The following is a 17,113-nucleotide window of genomic DNA, read 5'->3' as shown; positions in this document are numbered from 1 at the left end:
TAAATATCCAGTACAAGTGAATCTTTATCAAGGAACAGAAGATACCAAACCCTAGATCTGGAAGAATGTATCCAGTTATTGGACCTTTCATTCACATGGTAAATATCCAGTACAACTGAATCTTTATCAAGGAATAGAAGATACCAAATCCTAGATCTGGGAAAAAGTATCCAGTTATTGGACCTTTCATTCACATGATAAATATCCAGTACAAGTGCATCTTCATCAAGGAATAGAAGATACCAAATCCTAGATCTGGAAGAATGTATCCAGTTATTGGACCTTTCATTCACCTGATAAATATCCAGTACAAGTGAATCTTTATCAAGGAACAGAAGATACCAAATTCTAGATCTGGAAGAATATATCCAGTTATTGGACCTTTCATTCACATGACAAAGATCCAGTACAAGTGAATCTTTATCAAGGAACAGGAGATACCAAATCCTAGATATGGAAGAATGTATCTAGTTATTGGACCTTTCATTCACATGACAAAGATCCAGTACAGGTGAATCTTTATCAAGGAACAGAAGATACTAAATCCTAGATCTGGAAGAATATATCCAGCTATTGGATCTTTCATTCACATGACAAAGATCCAGTACAAGTGAATCTTTATCAAGGAACAGAAGACATCAAATCCTAGATCTTGAAGAATATATCCAGCTATTGGACCTTTCATTCACATGACAAAGATCAAGTACAAGTGAATCTTTATCAAGGAACAGAAGATACCAAACCTTAGATCTGGAAGAATGTATCCAGTTATTGGACCTTTCATTCACATGATAAATATCCAGTACAAGTGAATCTTTATCAAGGAACAGAAGATACCAAACCCTAGATCTGGAAGAATGTATCCAGTTATTGGACCTTTTATTCGCATGATAAATATTCAGTACAAGATAATCTAGGGGCTGATGGTCAGTACGCACAATAAATTTCACACCATACAAAAATACCTTCAACGCTTTCACGCAAAACCCTATTGCAGCCAACTCCCTTTCAATCGTGGAATACTTTCGCTCAGCCTTATTAAATGCTTTACTTACATACGCTATCACTCTCAACTGTTCATCTCCGTTTATTCTTTGCATTTGAACCAAGCAACCGCCCATACTAATCCCACTAGCATCCGTATATAACTCTAGCATACTCGCATGTTCACTATAATCGGGAAAAGCCAAAGTGACGTCTCTCGCAGCCTCTTCTTCCAAGTTTTCAAATGCTTCAATCATACGCTCATCCCATTTCAGTCTCGTACTATTTCTCTTACCTGTCCACTCATTCAAAGGCTTCCCTATTCCCGAACAATCTCTTACAAACTTCCGACCAAATTCAATTAACCCAAGAAACCCTCTCAACTCACGCACCGTATGAGGACGTGGAAACTCTCTCACCTTACTCACAAACTTTTCACTCTTCCTTATACCCGATTCACTCACCACATGCCCAAGAAATTCCACCTCCCCGGCCAACCATGTACACTTTTCAAGCTTAACTTTCACCCCAACTTCTATCAACCGTTCTAATACTGCTTCAAGCAACTGCATGTGTTCCTCAACTGTCTCACTAGCAATCAAAATATCATCAATAAAAACAGTCACCTTCTGTCTATCAAACCCAGCCAAAACTACATTCATCGCCCTCTGGAAGGCAGCAGGCGCATTAGCAAGGCCAAAACTTAATCTTTTAAACTGAAAATGACAACTTCTACTTGAAAATGCCGTAATGGGCCTGCTCCCCTCTGCCAGAGGCATCTGGTAATAGCCCCTAACTAAATCTAACTTTGTAAAAACTTTCATACCATGCATCTTATACACACAGTCAGACACTACATTCATCGGAAAACGTTCTTTAACAGTTACTTCATTCACCTTCCTATAATCAATACACATCCGTAAACTTCCATCCGGCTTTCTTACAGGTACAATAGGGCTATTCCAGGCACTCTCACTCCTTTCTATTACACCCATTTGCTCTAACTCCTGGCACTGCTCTTCTATTTCTCTGGCAATAGGCGGAGAAAAATGTCGGGGACGCTGATATATGGGGGTATCATTACTAAGAACTATCTTAAATTCAGGCAGCTTTGATCCCCCACAATCCTCGTCACCGCGACTCAAAACTCTCCGTCTATCCCATAACATCCTATACAATTGTTCCCTTTCCCCCTCACTTATATTCTCATCTACATTAATTCTTTCTTTCAAACTTTCATAGTCCCAATCGTCATCCGGCTTCATCTTACCCGTCATAACCCGTCTCAATTTAACATACCTTTCATCCTCTACATTGACCAACGTATACATACATCCCATGCAATCACCCTCACGTATACCCCGTATTCTCTTCCTCCTTACAGTCGGCAACAAGCTCACATACACCTTCGGCTCCTGCAAATTCAAAATACCATCATACACATGCACACTTGCTTTCACCAAATTACTTGCTTCCGAACCTTCCACTACATATTCACAATTGTCACTATTGGCAATTCCCAGACTATTCGGCCATGCAACTTTTACACTAACAACCTCACTCGCATCTTTAGACAATTTAACACCTTCTTTTGCTATTAACGGCACACCTTTCCATACCTTCGTACATACACTACCATCTTCATTCAAATATAATTCCCCACAAAATTTACCCTTAACTTTCATCTCTATCATATTTACACTAGGATGTACAATCATACCGCATTTTTTCAAGAAGTTATAACCTAACAACACATCGTATTTGTCATTTACTCCCTCAACCACATAAAAATCATTATCTTCCATCATCAGCCCCCCAATCATAACATTTTCTCGTAACTTTCCTTGCACAGACATACTTAAATTACCGATCCCTTTCACTTCACCTTTACACCCCCTAAATTCACACACATCCCTTACCTTATCGTATGCATTCCTAAACATTAAATTGACACCACAACCAGTATCAATCAGACCAACTAGCTCTATTCCATTAAAATTTACTTTTGCACTCATGCAGTCATAAGCTCTTTCGCCCATCACGTCTTCATGTAGTAAACCTTCACGAACATGCATCACATTCACTCCGCACACACTCGAGGACTCACCCAGCTGAACCCTCTTACACTCTAGTTTCCCGAACATCCTGGCTGATTTCCTCCCTTCTTCCTACATACCCTAGCTACATGCCCATCTGCACCACATTCAGTACACTTACCCCGTGGCTCCTTGCACATTCTAGCATAATGCCCATCCTTACCACAATTACCGCAAATCACATTTGTACGATTACTCCGACATCCACTCGCTATGTGCCCAGTCATACCACACCGATAACATTTTATCCCTTTCTCTTTCTTGCACTCACTAATTCTATGCCCTACCTCACCACATCCAAAACAAGCACCTAGAGCCCATCTACATTCATTCTTCTTATGTCCTACTTTCCCACATCTATAACACTTCTCTTCACGGATACAACTACCTGACCTACCTTGCGGCGCACTAGCACTCCTATCCCTCCAAACCTGATTCCCTTGCCTAAACCCTTCATTTGTCCTTACAGGTATTCCCACATTACTCGCCCTAACACTCCTATCTACTACACTATCAGCTACCCTCATCGGTCCTCTCATAACAGCATCTCTAAAACTAACAAATTCTGGCACACTTTCCTCCATTCCAGTTCTTACACTCACAGATTTACTTTCTTTCATACACCTATCCAACTCGTAATCCTCAACTATCTCTAAAATATCATCCCATGTCAATCTTTCTTTCGTCCACCTCATTTTCTCCTTCCGTTTCAAATTAACAAACTCAGCAACATTCTCGGGTACAGTAGCCAAAAACTTCCTCATTAACTCCTTATTCTCATTTATACCTTCATCCCCATACTTCTTCCTAGCTAAAGTTTCCAACCTACATACGTACATTGATATAGCTTCTCCTGCATTCATCCTTGCCTCATCAAAATCATTCTTACGCTTATACTTAACACTCCCTTTCATACGTTTTACCTGCTCAATTATTCTCGTTTTCACACTTTCATAATCAACGTCCCCTACACTCATTATCACTCCATACATCGTCAACAAATACCCAGTCAAATATTCTCCTAACTCCCTAGCCCAAACTCTTTTACTATCACCATACTTATCCTGACAATACCTCTCATACTCCTTGAAAAAATCATATACATCCCTACTGCTATGCTCATTGAACCTTTCACACCGAGGTACCTCTCTCATAAACACAGTCTTACACACATCACGTTCATTCTCACTGCTATCATCACTGTCTACTCCCTTGTTACCTTCTTCCTCATTCGAATATAATGAATCCACTTCCACACTTAAATTCCTATCCTTAACCATTCCTTTCTTACCCTTTTTCTTACTTACCACTTTCACCCATTCACGATCGTCCTTGCTATCCGCCTGATACTTTTTCTTCCCTTTCTTCACATCACTTTTACCTTTCCTTTCATCTTTCCTCTCACCTTTCTGTTCATCCTTACTATGCCTAATTCCCTTATCTTCAACATCACCATCACTACTATCACTATCACTTCCTTTCCCATTATCACCTACCTTATCCTTCTCTTCCAATACCAACCCATTGCCCGAAGCTGAGGACACTCCTCCGACTGCACCTTCACCCATTATAGTTTTCATCATCCCCATGACTTGCCCCATCATATCTTCCATTCGTTTCTCTATTCGTTCTTCATTCTCTCGCATCCTCATCTCAACACATTCTTCCACTCTCTCTACTGTCCCCTTTAACTCCCTAAGCTCCTTCTGCATCGCCGCATTCTCCCAGTTCAACCTCTCATTCTCTATTAGCAACCTCTCCTCACGCTCCTTACTCAGCCGCAATTCCTCCTCCAAAGCCTTTAATTTACCTTCCATTTTTCATCAACCTTATATCTAAATTCTGTCCTTCGTCCAACAGTCCGGCTTCCTATCCCACCTCGGCAGTCCCTGTTCGGGCGCCAAAATAATGTGGCGGGATGTTGCAAAAACAACCCCCACACCCTTGAATCTTTCTTACTTACAATGGTCTCCACAAAACAAACTTTCCCCTTACGTTATCAGCAGCGGGACTCTTGGACAAAAGGACGACAATCAAAACAAAACATATCCTTAACACTATATTTCTTACAAACTAAACTAATTCATAAACCATCCACATTCAAAATAAATACTTTAAACCAATCAAAACTTAACACTTTAAACTAATCAAAATTTAACACTTTAAACTAAATATATAATTAACAAAAAAAACCTTTCCGCAATCCAATAAATCCTAACGAAACTTAAAACTAACCGCAACCCAAACATGAAAACACAAAACACATATATTACGAGTTCAACACCAAAATTTGTATGTTCATATATATTATTTGCAACACAGTCGTTCACAAACTGCCGAACTGTCTTTCACGGCACAACCCTCAATCTGTGATTAACAGGTTAAACTGTATGGCAAGTTGCCACCACTGCCTCCCTAATCGGGGTCGTAATCATCATCGTCATCATCCTTATCATCATTATCATCATCAATAGCAGCAATCGAAGTAAACAGGCCAGGTCATCGACAATCGTTAATCCAAAAAACACAGTCTAAATATGATCAGTTCCAGGCCAGGTCATCAACAGTAATCCACTTTCTAGAAATTTAGTCACTCCAAAGGAGGAATCGCAGCCTGCCAAAATAAAAAAGAAAAACACTTACGAACACTTCTAGCTAACTGAACTATCGCACTATAATCAAAGATAAATAATAAATTGTTCCTATCATTCACAATCACGACAAGCAAAGATAAACAAAACTGTACTTACTTTGAAAATCAAAAACCACTTCCACGCTGGTCAGAAAAATATAAATGTAATCCAGCTCTCACACAACTGCCTTATGCTGCAGTCAACTAAAAAAAGCATTCGCTCCGAAACATTCACCACTGTCGTAACCTAACTAAAAAATGTAAACAAACAATCTCATTTGTACCAACAGTCTTTCTCACCACCAACGATCATTCTCTAACTACCACTTGCTCTTCGGCGCGCACCGCAGTCACACAAACACAAACAAACACACACAAACACACACACAAACACACACAATCTCGCGCGATCTAGCAAAACTAAAGCAAATGAAATCTCTCTCTCTCTCTCTCTCTCTCTCTCTCTCTCTCTCTCTCTCTCTCTCTCTCTCTCTCTCTCTCAGGATTTGGCAAAACCAAAAATAAAATAAAACAAAAAATAAATCCTCCACAATTTGACCTTTCATTCACATGACAAAGATACAGTACAAGTGAATCTTTATCAAGGAACAGAAAATACCAAATTCTAGATCTGGAATAATGTATCCAGTTATTGGACCTTTCATTCACATGACAAAGATCCAGTACAAGTGAATCTTTATCAAGGAATAGAAGATACCAAACCCTAGATCTGGAAGAATATATCCAGTTATTGGACCTTTCATTCACATGACATAGATCCAGTACAAGTGAATCTCTATCAAGGAATAGAAGATACCAAACCCTAGATCACGAAAAATGTGTCCAGTTATTGGACCTTTCATTCACATGATAAATATCCAGTACAAGTGAATCTTTATCAAGGAATAGAAGATAACAAACCCTAGATCTGGAAGAATGTATCCAGTTATTGGACCTTTCATTCAGATGATAAATATCCAGTACAAGTGAATCTTTATCAAGGGACAAAAGATAACAAATCCTAGATCTGGAAGAACATATCCAGTTATTGGACCTTCCATTCACATTATAAATATCCAGTACAAGTGAATCTTTATCAAGGAATAGAAAATACCAAATCCCAGATCTGGAAGAATGTATCCAGTTATTGGACCTTTCATTCACATGACAAAAATCCAGTGCTAGTGAATCTTTATCAAGGAACAGAAGATACCAAATCCTACATCTGGAAGAATGTATCTAGTTATTGGACCTTTCATTCACATGACAAAGATCCAGTACAAGTGAATCTTTATCAAGGAACAGAAGATACCAAATCTTAGATCTGGAAGAATGTCTCCAGTTATTGGACCTTTCATTCACATGATAAATATCCAGTACAAGTGAATCTTTATAAAGGATTTGAAGATACCAAACCCTAGTTCTGGAAGAATGTATCCAGTTATTGGACCTTTCATTCACATGATAGATATCCAGTACAAGTGAATCTTTATCAAGGAATAGAAAATACCAAACCCTAGATCTGGAAGAATGTATCCAGTTATTTGACTTTTCATTCACATGATAAATATCCAGTACAAGTGAATCTTTATCAAGGAATAGAAGATACTAAACACTAGATCTGGAAGAATGTATCCAGTTATTGGACCTTCCATTCACATGACAAAGATCCAGTACAAGTGATCCTTTATCAAGGAACAGAAGATACCAAATCCTAGATCGGGAAAAATGTATCCAGTTATTGGACCTTTCATTCACATGACAAAGATCCAGTACAAGTGAATCTTTATCAAGGAACAGAAGATACCAAATCCTAGATCTGGAAGAATGTATCCAATTATTGGACCTCTCATTCACATGACAAAGATCCAGTGCAAGTGAATCTTTATCAAGGAACAGAAGATACAAAATCCTAGATCTGGAAGAATGTATCTAGTTATTGGACCTTTCATTCACATGACAAAGATCCAGTACAAGTGAATCTTTATCAAGGAACAGAAGATACCAAATCCTAGATAAGGAAGAATATATCCAGTTATTGGACCTTCCATTCACATGACAAAGATCCAGTACAAGTGAATCTTTATCAAGGAACAGAAGATGCCAAATCCTAGATCTGAAAGAATATATCCAGTTATTGACCTTCCATTCACATGATAAATATCCAGTACAGGTGAATCTTTATCAAGGAACAGAAGACACCAAATCCTAGATCTGAAAGAATATATCCAGTTATTGGACCTTTCATTCACATGATAAATATCCAGTACAAGTTAATCTTTATCAAAGAACAGAAGATACCAATTCCTAGATCTGAAAGAATGTATCCAGTTTTTGGAAATTTCATTCACATGACAAAGATCCAGTACAAGTGAATCTTTATAAAGGAACAGAAGATACCAATTTCTAGATCTGGAATAATGTATCCCGTTATTGGACCTCTCATTCACATGATAGATATCCAGTACAGGTGAATCTTTATCAAGGAACAGAAGACACCAATTTCTAGATCTGGAATAATGTATCCAGTTATTGGACCTTCCATTCATATGACAAAGATCTAGTACAAGTGAATCTTTTTCTAGGAACAGAAGATACCAATTCCTAGATCTGAAAGAATGTATCCAGTTATTTGACCTTCCATTCACATGACAAAGATCCAGTACAAGTGAATCTTTATCAAGGAACAGAAGATACCAAATCCTAGATCTGGAAGAATGTATCCAGTTATTGGACCTTCCATTCACATGACAAAGATCCAGTACAAGTGAATCTTTATCAAGGAACAAAAGATACCAAATCCTAGATCTGGAAGAATGTATCGAGTTATTGGACCTTCCATTCACATGACAAAGATCCAGTACAAGTGAATCTTTATCAAGGAACAGATGATACCAATTCCTAGATCTGAAAGAATGTATCCAGTTATTGGACCTTCCATTCACATGATAAATATCCAGTACAAGTGAAACTTTATCAAAAAACAAATGATACCAATTCCTAGATCTGAACAAATATATCCAGTTATTGGACCTTTCATTCACATGATAAATATCCAGTACAGGTGAATCTTTTTCAAGGAACAGAAGACACCAATTCCTAGATCTGAAAGAATACATCCAGTTATTAGACCTTTCATTCACATGACAAAGATCCAGTACAAGTGATTCCTTATCAAGGAATAGAAGATACCAAATCCTAGATCTGGAAGAATGTATCTAGTTATTGGACCTTTCATTCACATGATAAATATCCAGTACAGGTGAATCTTTATCAAGGAACAGAAGACACCAATTTCTAGATCTGGAATAATGTATCCAGTTATTGGACCTTCCATTCACATGACAAAGATCCAGTACAAGTGAATATTTATCAAGGAACAGATGATACCAATTCCTAGATCTGAAAGAATATATCCAGTTATTGGACCTTTCATTCACATGATAAATATCCAGTACAGGTGAATCTTTATCAAGGAACAGAAGACACCAATTCCTAGATCTGGAATAATGTATCCAGTTATTGGACCTTCCATTCACATGACAAAGATCCAGTACAAGTAAATCTTCATCAAGGAACAGAAGACACCAATTCCTAGATCTGGAAGAATGTGTCCAGTTATTGGACCTTTCATTCACATGACAAAGATCCAGTACAGGTGAATCTTTATCAAGGAACAGAAGATACCAAATCCTAGATCTGGAAGAATGTATCCAGTTATTGGACCTTTCATTCACATGACAAAGATCCAGTACAAATGAATCTTTATCAAGGAACAGAAGATACCAAATCCTAGATCTGGAAGAATGTATCCAGTTATTGGACCTTTCATTCACATGACAAAGATCCAGTACAAGTGAATCTTTATCAAGGAACAGAGGATACCAATTCCTAGATATGAAAGAATATATCCAGTTATTGGACCTGTCATTCACATGACAAAGATCCAGTACAAGTGAATCTTTATCAAGGAACAGAAGATACCAAATCCTAGATCTGGAAGAATGTATCTAGTTATTGGACCTTTCATTCACATAATAAATATCCAGTACAGGTGAATCTTTATCAAGGAACAGAAGATACCAATTCCTAGATCTGAAAGAATATATCCAGTTATTGGACCTTTCATTCACATGACAAAGATCCAGTACAAGTGAATCTTTATCAAGGAACAGAATATACCAAATCCTAGATCTGGAATAATGTATCCAGTTATTGGACCTTTCATTCACATGACAAAGATCCAGTACAAGTGAATCTTTATCAAGGAACAGAAGATACCAAATCCTAGATCTGGAAGAATGTATCTAGTTATTGGACCTTCCATTCACATGACAAAGATCCAGTACAAGTGAATCTTTATCAAGGAACAGAAGATACCAAATCCGAGATCTCGAATTTTGTATGCAGTTATTGGACCTTTCATTCACATGACAAAGATCCAGTACAAGTGAATCTTTATCAAGGAACAGAAGATACCAAATCCTAGATCTGGAATAATGTATCCAGTTATTGGACTTTCCATTCACATGACAAAGATCCAGTACAAGTGAATCTTTATCAAGGAACAGAAGACACCAAATCCTAGATCTGGAAGAATATATCCAGTTATTGGACCTTTCATTCACATGACAAAGATCCAGTACAAGAGAATCTTTATCAAGGAACAGAAGATACCAAATCCTAGATCTGGAATAATGTATCCAGTTTTTGGACCTTCCATTCACATGACAAAGATCCAGTACAAGTGAATCTTTATCAAGGAACAGAAGATACCAAATCCTAGATCTGGAATAATGTATGCAGTTATTGAACCTTCCATTCACATGACAAAGATCCAGTACAAGTGAATCTTCATCAAGCAACAGAAGATACCAAATCCTAGATCTAGAAGAATGTATCCAGTTATTGGACTTTCCATTCACACGACAAAGATCCAGTACAAGTGAATCTTTATCAAGGAACAGAAGATACCAATTCCTAGATCTGGAAGAATATATCTAGTTATTGGACCTTTCATTCACATGATAAATATCCAGTACAGGTGAATCTTTATCAAGGAACAGAAGACACCAATTCCTAGATCTTGAATAATGTATCCAGTTATTGGGCCTTCCATTCACATGACAAAGATCCAGTACAAGTGAATCTTTATCAAGGAACAGAAGATACCAAATCTTAGATCTGGAAGAATGTATCCAGTTATTGGACCTTTCATTCACATGACAAAGATCCAGTACAAGTGAATTTTTATCAAGGAACAGAAGATACCAAATCCTAGATCTGAAAGAATATATCCAGTTATTGGACCTTTCATTCACACGACAAAGATCCAGTACAAGTGAATCTTTATCAAGGAACAGAAGATACCAATTCTTAGATCTGAAAGAATATACCAGTTATTGGACCTTTCATTCACACGACAAAGATCCAGTACAAGTGAATCTTTATCAAGGAACAGAAGATACCAAATCCTAGATCTGGAATAATGTATCCAGTTATTCGACCTTCCATTCACACGACAAAGATCCAGTACAAGTGAATCTTTATCAAGGAACAGAATATACCTGATCCTAGATCTGGAAGAATGTATCCAGTTATTGGACCTTTCATTCACACGACAAAGATCCAGTACAAGTGAATCTTTATCAAAGAACAGAAGATACCAATTCCTAGATCTGATAGAATATATCCAGTTATTGGACCTTCCATTCACATGACAAAGATCCAGTACAAGTGAATCTTTATCAAGGAACAGAAGATACCAATTCCTAGATCTTAAAGAATGTATCCAGTTATTGGACCTTTCATTCACATGATAAATATCCAGTACAAGTGAATCTTTATCAAGGAACAGAAGACACCAATTCCTAGATCTGGAATAATGTATCCAGTTATTGGACCTTCCATTCACATGACAAAGATCCAGTACAAGTGAATCTTTAACAAGGAACAGAAGGTACCAAATCCTAGATCTGGAAGAATATATCCAGTTATTGGACCTTTCATTCACATGACAAAGATCCAGTACAAGTGAATCTTTAGCAAGGAACAGAAGTTACCAATTCCTAGATCTGAAACAATATATCCAGTTATTGGACCTTTCATTCACATAATAAATATCCAGTACAGGTGAATCTTTATCAAGGAACAGAAGATACCAATTCCTAGATCTGGAATAATGTATCCAGTTATTGGACCTTCCATTCACATGACAAAGATCCAGTACAAGTGAATCTTTATCAAGGAACAGAAGATACCAATTCCTAGATCTGGAAGAATATATCCAGTTATTGGACCTTTCATTCACATGATAAATATCCAGTACAAGTGAATCTTTATCAAGGAACAGAAGACACCAATTCCTAGATCTGGAATAATGTATCCAGTTATTGGACCTTCCATTCACATGACAAAGATCCAGTACAAGTGAATCTTTATCAAGGAACAGAAGATACCAAATCTTAGATCTGGAAGAATATATCCAGTTATTGGACCTTTCATTCACATGACAAAGATCCAGTACAAGTGAATCTTTATTAAGGAACAGAAGATACCAATTCCTAGATCTGAAAGAATACATCCAGTTATTGGACCTTTCATTCACATGACAAAGATCCAGTACAAGTGAATCTTTATCAAGGAACAGAAGATACCAATTCCTAGATCTGGAATAATGTATCCAGTTATTGGACCTTTCATTCACATGATAAATATCCAGTACAGGTGAATCTTTATCAAGGAACAGAAGACACCAAATCCAAGATCTGGAAAAATGTATCCAGTTATTGGACCTTTCATTCACATGATAAATATCCAGTACAGGTGAATGTTTATCAAGGAACAGAAGACACCAAATCCTAGATCTGGAAAAATGTATCCAGTTATTGGACCTTTCATTCACATGATAAATATCCAGTACAGGTGAATCTTTATCAAGGAACAGATGATACCAATTCGTAGATCTGAAAGAATTTAGATAGTTATTGGACCTTTTGTATACATGTACTTGGTTCTCTACTTTGAGCCTTCTGAACATTGTGATTTTTTTTTTTTATTTAATTTTTTAAAGTTTTTTTTCATTCTTTTTAGTTTTTTCTGTTTTATAGTATCTTTTTTATATTTTTGCGCTTTTTTAGATTTCTTTGTTTATTTTAGTTTTTTTATATTCCTTATATTCCCTTGTTTTAATTAACTGCTTAACAACAGAAACAAAGGTCACTACACATATCACAAGAACAATCACAACTACAACTACAATCTCCACAACAGTCATCTAAATCACAATCTCCACACATATCTCCTATGTCACAATCTCCACACATATCTCCTATGTCACAATCTCCACACATATCTTGCATATCACAATCTCCACACATATCTCCACAACCATCTCCACACATATCTCCACAACCATCTCCACACATATCTCCACAGCCATCTCCACACATATCTCCACAACCATCTCCACACATATCTCCACAGCCATCTCCACACATATCTCCACAACCATCTCCACACATATCTCCACAACCATCTCCACACATATCTCCACAGCCATCTCCACACATATCTCCACAACCATCTCCACACATATCTCCACAACCATCTCCACAACCATCTCCACACATATCTCCACAACCATCTCCACAGCCATCTCCACACATATCTCCACAACCATCTCCACAGCCATCTCCACACATATCTCCACAACCATCTCCACACATATCTCCACAACCATCTCCACACATATCTCCACAACCATCTCCACAGCCATCTCCACACATATCTCCACAACCATTACTTCCGCAGCACTTACAACCGTCAGATCCCCAGCACTTACAACCATCAGATCCACCGCACTTAAAACCATCACTTCCACACCACTTACAACCATCAGATCCACCGCACTTAAAACCATCACTTCCACACCACTTACAACCGTCAGATCCACCGCACTTAAAACCATCACTTCCACACCACTTACAGCCGTCAGATCCACCACACTTAAAACCATCACTTCCACACCACTTACAGCCGTCAGATCCACCACACTTAAAACCATCACTTCCACACCACTTACAGCCGTCAGATCCACTTCCACAGAGCGCTTGACATCCACACACTGCAGCAACTTGCTTACAACATCCACTATTTGATCCACTCCCACGACATTTGCACTTGTCAAAAAATCCCCCACTTTTGCCATCTCCATTTTTATCTCTACTTTTCTTGCTCTTTTTCTCTCTACTTTTCTTGCTCTTTTTCTCTCTATCTTTCTTACTCTTTTTCTCTCTAGATTTTCTTTCTTTTTTGGATTTCTTTCTTAACTCCTTTTCTTCCTTTTTTGCATCCTTGTCGTCACGTTTTCGTTCCTTTTTGTCACGTTTTCCCTCTTTTTTCTCTTCCTTTTTGCCATGCTTTCCCTCTTTTTTCTCTTCCTTTTTGTCAAGTTTTCCCTCTTTTTTATCTTCCTTTTTGTCACGTTTCTGAACTTTTTTCTCCTCCTTCTGAGCTTTTTTATCTTGCTCACCTCTTTTGTCTCGCTTATCTTTTTTATTATCTTTTCTTGATTTTTTTCCTTTTCCTGTTTTGGCATTTACATTCTTACCTTTCCCCTTTTTTGGCCTTATCTTTGGCACTCTGGGTATTTTCTGTTTACCTTTAGGAGGAGGCTTTTTTTTGTGTTTACCCACTGGCTCTTCTTTTTTGCGTTTAGCCACTGAATCTTCTTTTTTGCGTTTACCCACTGGCTCTTCTTTTTTGTGTTTACCCACTGGCTCTTCTTTTTTGTGTTTACCCACTGGCTCTTCTTTTTTGTGTTTACCCACTGGCTCTTCTTTTTTGTGTTTACCCACTGGCTCTTCTTTTTTGCGTTTACCCACTGGCTCTTCTTTTTTGTGTTTACCCACTGGCTCTTCTTTTTTGTGTTTACCCACTGGCTCTTCTTTTTTGCGTTTACCCACTGGCTCTTCTTTTTTGTGTTTACCCACTGGCTCTTCTTTTTTGTGTTTACCCACTGGCTCTTCTTTTTTGTGTTTACCCACTGGCTCTTCTTTTTTGTGTTTACCCACTGGCTCTTCTTTTTTACGTTTAGCCACTGGCTCTTCTTTTTTGCGAATAACCACTGGCTCTTCGTTTTTGCGTTTACCCACTGGCTCTTCTTTTTTGTGTTTACCCACTGGCTCTTCCTTTTGGGGCGTTTTAAACCTATGTAGTTTTTGGGGCTGTTTATACCTACCAGATATTTGGGATTGTTTATACCTACCAGATATTTGGGGTTGTTTATACCTACCAGATATTTGGGGTTGTTTATGCCTACCAGATATTTGGGGTTGTTTATGCCTACCAGATATTTGGGGTTGTTTATACCTACCAGATATTTGGGGTTGTTTATGCCTACCAGATATTTGGGGTTGTTTATGCCTACCAGATATTTGGGGTTGTTTATACCTACCAGATATTTGGGGTTGTTTATGCCTACCAGATATTTGGGGTTGTTTATGCCTACCAGATATTTGGGGTTGTTTATACCTACCAGATATTTGGGGTTGTTTATGCCTACCAGATATTTGGGGTTGTTTATGCCTACCAGATATTTGGGGTTGTTTATGCCTACCAGATATTTGGGGTTGTTTATGCCCCTCTTTTGGTTTTTGAGTATCAGGGTGGTGTTTATCCATGTGATCACTCTTTGGTTCTTGGAAGGGTGGAATTTGATTCACTTGCTCCCACAACCTTCTCCTCTTCTCTTTTAACCAAGTCGGAACTTCCGGAGGCGCATAAATATCAACTTTGGGAATATCTTTCAGAGGGGAAATGTTCGCCCAATGGTCTAAAATAAAACGGGGAGTGAGTGTCCTAGGCCTTGGCAATCTATACCGGTTCTTCGGACGAGTATAGGGTTCTCTCCTCCTCAATCTTCGTTCAATAATTGTTTCACTTTTAGTTTTCATTTCCAATATGTCCTTTGGTCGAAACCTTTCTCGTAACTCGACAGTCTGCATTTGTTCATCACGGGGGTGTTTATCTATATGATCCCTCTTTGTTTCTTGGAAGGGTGGAGTTTGATTCACTTGCTTTTTGAACCTTCTCCTCTTCTCTTTTAACCAAGTCGGAACTTCCCGAGGCGCATAAATATCAACCTTGGGAATATCTTTCAGAGGGGAAATGTTCGCCCAATAGTCTAAAATAAAACGGGGAGTGAGTGTCCTAGGCCTTGGCAATCTATACCGGTTCCTCGTACGAGTATAGGGTTCTCTCCTCCTCAATCTTCGTTCAATAATTGTTTCACTATTTTTCATTTCCAGTATGTCCTTTGGTCGAAACCTTCCTCGTAACTCAACAGTCTGCATTTGTTCATCAGGGTGGAGTTCATCCATATAAGCCCTCATTGGTTTATGGAAGGGTTTATTATAATATATTTGAGTATTTTCCTCCATCTTTCCCCTCTGATCATTCAACTTTTGAACATCACAGGGGGATTGAATATTAAATTCTCTGTGACCCAGGGAAGGGTCAGGAAGAAACTCTGTCGTCAAAAGACAAAGGTTAAGAGAAGAAGGATCATGAATATTAAGGAAAGGAAGAGAATTATTATGGTGAGAAGGAATATGACGGAAAGTAGAAAGATCAGGAATATTAAGGAAAGGAAGAGAGTTAGTAGGGTGAGAAGGAATATGATGGATAGTGAAAGGATCAGGAATATTAAGGAAAGGAAGAGAATTATTATGGTGAGAAGGAATATGACGGAAAGTAGAAAGATCAGGAATATTAAGGAAAGGAATAGAGTTAGTAGGGTGAGAAGGAATATGATGGATAGTAAAAGGATCAGGAATATTAAGGAAAGGAAGAGAGTTAGTAGGGTGAGAAGGAATATGACGGAAAGTAGAAAGATCAGGAATATTAAGGAAAGGAATAGAGTTAGTAGGGTGAGAAGGAATATGATGGATAGTAAAAGGATCAGGAATATTAAGGAAAGGAAGAGAGTTAGTAGGGTGAGAAGGAATATGAGGGAAAGTAGAAGGATCAGGAATATTAAGGAAAGGAAGAGAGTTAATAGGGTGAGAAGGAATATGATGGAAATGAGAAGAATCAGAAATAGTAAGGAAAGGAAGAGAGTTAGTAGGGTGAGAAGGAATATGATGGAAAGTAGAAGGATCAGGAATATTAAGGAAAGGAAGAGAGTTAATATGGTGAGAAGGAATATGAGGGAAAGGAGAAGAATCAGAAATAGTAAGGAAAGGAAGAGATTTAGTAGGTTGAGAAGGAATATGAGGGAAAAGAGAAGGATCAGAAATAATAAGGAAAGGAAGAGAGTTAATAGGGTGAGAAGGAATATGAGGGAACGTAGAAGGATCAGGAATAGTAACGAAAGGAAGAGAGTTAATAGGGTGAGAAG

The 17,113-nt window shown here is 38.0% G+C and overlaps 1 protein-coding gene across 1 annotated transcript in view; it reads right to left on the bottom strand.

The window, feature by feature from the left end:
- Positions 1-16,154, bottom strand: part of LOC137643260 (cylicin-2-like) — a 49,333-nt gene extending 33,179 nt beyond the window's left edge. The window contains exons 1-3 of the mRNA XM_068376101.1: positions 15,595-16,154; positions 14,783-14,949; positions 13,532-14,299 (exon numbers count right to left, since the gene is read on the bottom strand). Coding sequence (XP_068232202.1) covers positions 13,532-14,299; positions 14,783-14,949; positions 15,595-16,154 — 1,495 coding nt within the window. The remainder of the gene's footprint in view (positions 1-13,531; positions 14,300-14,782; positions 14,950-15,594) is intronic.
- Positions 16,155-17,113: the final 959 nt, after the last annotated feature.

This window comes from Palaemon carinicauda, chromosome 6, assembly GCF_036898095.1.
Source record: "Palaemon carinicauda isolate YSFRI2023 chromosome 6, ASM3689809v2, whole genome shotgun sequence".
Lineage (NCBI taxonomy): Eukaryota > Metazoa > Arthropoda > Malacostraca > Decapoda > Palaemonidae > Palaemon > Palaemon carinicauda.
The sequence above is the reverse complement of the archived record's forward strand: the minus strand, read 5'-3'. Positions and strand labels throughout refer to the sequence as shown.